At 33.8% G+C, this 5000-nt stretch overlaps 1 protein-coding gene across 1 annotated transcript in view; it reads right to left on the bottom strand.

Annotated features, from left to right (window-relative positions):
* Positions 1 to 717: 717 nt before the first annotated feature.
* Positions 718 to 5000, bottom strand: part of LOC122245689 (death-associated protein 1) — a 6208-nt gene continuing 1925 nt past the window's right edge. The window contains exons 2-3 of the mRNA XM_043003616.2: positions 3352 to 3451; positions 718 to 3177 (exon numbers count right to left, since the gene is read on the bottom strand). Of these exons, the coding sequence (XP_042859550.2) occupies positions 3018 to 3177; positions 3352 to 3451 (260 nt within the window). The 3' untranslated portion in view covers positions 718 to 3017. The remainder of the gene's footprint in view (positions 3178 to 3351; positions 3452 to 5000) is intronic.

Below are 5000 nucleotides of genomic sequence, written 5' to 3'. Positions count from 1 at the left end.
ATCTCTACACCTGATGATTATCATATTTAGAAAATTGAATGTTTTATGTCACAAAGCAAAATTTGCAGAGCAGAGCCTGTTTGGACTTCGCATATTGGGTGTACAAGTATAATCACACACATGCTTTCATCATTAGTATCAGCATACTGGAATATTACTGAACAGTTAGATTTCCCAGTAGTTTAAATTGTTTTACTGTAAGTCGGCTTTCGGGCAAGAAAATGGCATCTTTTGTCGTTTGAGAATATGCCTCATTTTTTTAATGGTAAATTTTATATGACAATGTAAACTGAAAAACAATCTCCCTCTGTTTAAGGTACGACTGAATAAATAAATTCATGTAAACAGTTTTGATTATATCTTTACCAGACATATGATCCTGATAATAGATAAGATTACCACTATCTTGTCAACTTAACCCTCTCTGGACGGTTGGTACAGTACTGTACCGCTCATTCAAAAGCCCAGTGGCCGGGCGGCACAGTATTGTGCCAGCCATTTAATTGATTTAGGCCTAATAATTCGAACGCCCCGGCATTGGGACATTCAAGGCTGGAATGCCCCCGTCGTAAGTGGGTTAATCAGTCATTTTACAGCTTTTTATCACGCGTATTAATGAACATTGATTCTTCTCTCCCTGTAGCCTCAGCCTATTTTTTTTTTCTTATTTTTCTTCTTTTGTGGGGGCGAGGGGAGGGGGTAAAAAAAACAAACTTGTTCCTTTTTCTAAATTTATTTCTTATAATGTATTTTCCCAATACAATGAAACCTTTCTCATCTCTACAAGTTTATGGAGTGATGAAGCTATTATTACACATACATTTTGATTGCCAGAATTTACTATTAATCTTTAAAGCTCAACTGAATACCAATCGTGTAAGCATAACTTTACCATATACATTCAAAATGCCAAGATCTTCATCCGTCCATTCACCTGAATTATGTAATTCATAAGAGATCAGTTGTTTGCTACTGAGATATAAAATTTAACAGCAAGCCAATAAAATTTCCCAAAACCCCTTTTTTTTTTCCTTTTTATTAATGTTATCATTTTTTTTTTTTCACTTTTTTTTTAGGGGGATAATGTAATTATCTTGTAACCAAAAAACTATAACCAACTGTAAGGCAAGATTCCCAGAAATGTGTCCAGTGTGTCCCTCATTGGAATGTATACATTCTCCCCATTGGAATTCTAACAAATTTCTTTTACTGACTAGCTAATATACAAGCCAAGACTAGTTAAATTGCACACTACTTTTTTTTCTTTGTTGCTACTAACGTTTACAATAATTGATATCTATAATTTAATGTCAATTTTGTTTCATTACTTATAATTTTTTTTATTTTTTATATTCATCTACCACAACAAACTCCCGATTACATGTCGCCATCCACCATGTATATTTACCACACATTGAGGTTTCCCTCTTCCCTCATAGTTAAACAAAAATAAATTTCAATAAACAATTGAAATCAACAGTTCAAAAATATAACTTTTACAAACACACATTAGTCCCTTTAAGTTCTACACTTCATGTATAATGGCTGTAAAACACAGCTGCATACATACAATAAAATGCACAAAAAAACAGGTAAACAAGTGTGTTCCTTTTAATTAACAAACAACCAAAACATTTGGGCAGCAAGTATTTTCTTTTTCTCGCACATAATGATGTAGCTTCTCAGCACTCCGAACCTGGTCCCTTTCATTGTACTCTGGTTGTAAATGGTCCTTTTAAAAGCAGTTGACTTACTAACCATCACATCCTCACCATACCTAACCCCTACAAAATTGAATCAAAACTTACTGCCATCAAGATAATGTTGATATCTGTAAATGAGCCAAATACAAATATCTAAATTTGATAGAAATGAAGAAAAACAGCATTCTTCTTACAGGGATATTTTAGAAATCAAATTATTATTCTTTAAATGTGCTTGATCATTCCTCTTTCAAAAAATACTTTCTGATGATGTTATCTCCTTCAAGTCAGACTGGTGTTTCTTTAGAGCATGAAAACAATTCATGACATTGGGTACCACTGAATATATCACAGCATTATGTTTAACTTCCCTTTCCTCTGGTAATGTATGAATGAAACAGCAGTTTTCAAGCTTGAAAATATTAAAATTCAAATATGCACCTCTCAAATGTTGTACTGGAATGTTGAATAATGAAGGATATCATTAGATAACGTGACCTTCAATAAAGTGAGAGGAGAAAAGAAATGATTTTAGCAGGCAATATTTCAAAGTATTTATATTTGGTTACCTTACTTAGGAGCTTTCCGAAATAAAAAGTCAGTTTTCAACGACATATCCGACTTCTCAATCTATCCACCACACCAAGTTGTATGTTTGTGCTTGTTGGATAAAAGGGGCCCTATTTTCTTGTTTGAGTAAGAAATTGGTCCTTCTGCTGACAATCAAATACTAATATCATGAGAAAATGATACTCTTTCCATTTCTAGGGAGAGAGACAGTAAAAAAAAAAGAAAAAGAAAAGAATGATCACAAGATTTTACAGAAAGTGGGAAAAAATAGATTATTATCCCTTGAATTTTTCATTTTTTATGCAAAAGTTCTACGTATCACGAACCCACAATTGTTTGTACTTGTAAGTAACTTTATACCACCACATTTATAAGTACATCACTTTAACTATGACAGCCCACATTTTTTTTCTAACAGCACCTAACAATTTTCACTCAAACAACAAAAAATCAATTTCTAAGCTCTATATGATACTAATATATCACATTATCCTGATCATTTTGAGCGAATATATGAGAGAAGTAAAAAATTTCTCTTCCACTTGGCAATGTAATTTCAAGTCAAAACTATTGAACCATCTAGTTACCCAAAACTGATCTATACCCAACATCATGAAGAATAAAAAATCCCTGTAGTTTATCATTTGAGCCCTGAATACAGGTTTATAGCACTCAGACCATCTGAAATGAGGAGAATAATCTAGGATGGTTTGGATATTTATGGCTCCATCTTAATACTACTTTCTACTTCCTTGGTTGTTGGATAATTGGGGCCATGCTTGTGGCATTACGGGGAGTGTGCGTTGGCACAGGCTTCTCGTGAGTGTGTTTCACAGCTGCTATAGGATAGTCTTTCTCCAAGTTCCCTAATATGGGTGCGACAGTAGTTGGAGGCTTTAGGGGGCTAGAAAATAGGAAAAGAAATTGTTAGTATCAACCTAGTTTTGATGATGATGCACAATGGCAATAAATAATCAGCAATATCAAATCTTCTACAAATCTTGCTTCATAATTCAGAAGTTATTATTCAACATGTAAATGCAAGCTGAAACTCTTGTATTGCATGGATAGAACCAACCTCCTTGCTACAATCTGCTCCACCTCCTTTTCACTGTCCCTGCGAGGCCTGTCCTCTGCACTCTTCCGTCTTGGGGGATGGCGGACACCTGCAACTTTCACTGAAAGAAAAGTATAATACCAGGTAAGTTTTTGTTGTTGTTAGTATTTTTCTTACAAAGTTCACTTAACCCATCCAAGAATAGCCACATGTTCAACCTGGGCTGGGCATCTAAGGAAGTGTGTTTTCTATTATTCTTGATTTACGCTTTGATTTACAAGTGTATGAAGGATATATTAGCAAAGTGATACTAATTAGAATTCAGTATAATGTCTTGGTTCCACAACTACTGTAAAATATAGCACACTTTCAGTAAAAGGAAAAATTTAGTACAAAAGTGATCTGACCCCATAAAAAATGCCCATCACAGAAGGGACCAAGTATACAAGAGGCTAGCCCCACTTTGCCAAATTTGGTTGATAACACTTAACCTGTTAACAACAGACGGTTTTGATTCCGCCAGGACATTACACCAGGGTATTTTGAAATGTGCAAGCCTAACGCCATGGGCTATTTATTTGTTAACACGATGTTTAGCAGATACATGTCCAATCACCCAGCATTCCGGCCATACAAAAAGCTATGATGTGATATCGCATCCTTGGCGGAATGACGTAAAAGAAGTAAAATGCAATTATGGTGTACTAAACTATCTCTGTAGTCATTTATTGACTATGTTATATAGCCTACTCACCAATGACTGAAAAATTAAAGTACCAGCAAACTGGTCTATGAAGCTAAGAGGCAGTGTAACCTGATTTTGTGTTCAAGTAAAGACTTCATTAATTCAGGTTGATGATCTGTACAGTGAATCATGAACTCGAGTCTCGTTAATTGACAGCTTTAAAGTCGAGATGTGACCGACAAGCTTATATTTAAATACATCGCTACCTCTGAATTACTTTGTGGGAACAGGGTTACCATAAAAAAAACTTTAGTTTCTTTGGTGAATACACTAAAATTCATTGTAAACCTATAGCAATAAAAAAATCTTACATTCAGCATTTACATTTGCTATTAACAGTAACACTATGGTGGATGATGGGCATTTTTAAGGGTAAAACTGCTTATATCATGTTTCTTACATGAAAGCTTTACTATATCATTTAAAATATTACCAAAATAATGGAAAGGGATTTTGTACCTGAGCACAAAGATATCCAGTTAAATGCTCAGGTATTATACAGCTGGACTAATTCAACATTTGATGTTGTTCATTTGATCAGGTAATGTATCGCTATTACAACTTGTATAAGGTTGGATGGCTTTATATGACAATTTCATTAATACTAACTTCCTAAAAAGATTCATTATATAGTTAACAAACTAATCTTACAGTTACACAAAGAGTTAAGTAAGAATCTGAGAATTCAATTAATTGTTTGTCCAAATACTGAAGGATAACTATCATGGAGTCAATACATCAGTCTTTGATAGAAATCCATTTTGTGTATAGGAAAAATGACACAAAACTTGATAAGATGCTGAAGCTGATACAATACAGATGTCTACAATATATTCAGCATTTATCTATATAGATAAGAGAGCCAAGCCATTCTCCCAAGTCAATTTATTTATTTATTATTATTTTTTTTAATTTGCTTCTTTTA

Source organism: Penaeus japonicus, unplaced genomic scaffold, assembly GCF_977035675.1.
Source record: "Penaeus japonicus unplaced genomic scaffold, GWHDUDI00000001_assembly GWHDUDI00000016, whole genome shotgun sequence".
NCBI lineage: Eukaryota > Metazoa > Arthropoda > Malacostraca > Decapoda > Penaeidae > Penaeus > Penaeus japonicus.
Note: the sequence above shows the minus strand (reverse complement) of the source record. Positions and strands in the feature narration are given on the sequence as shown.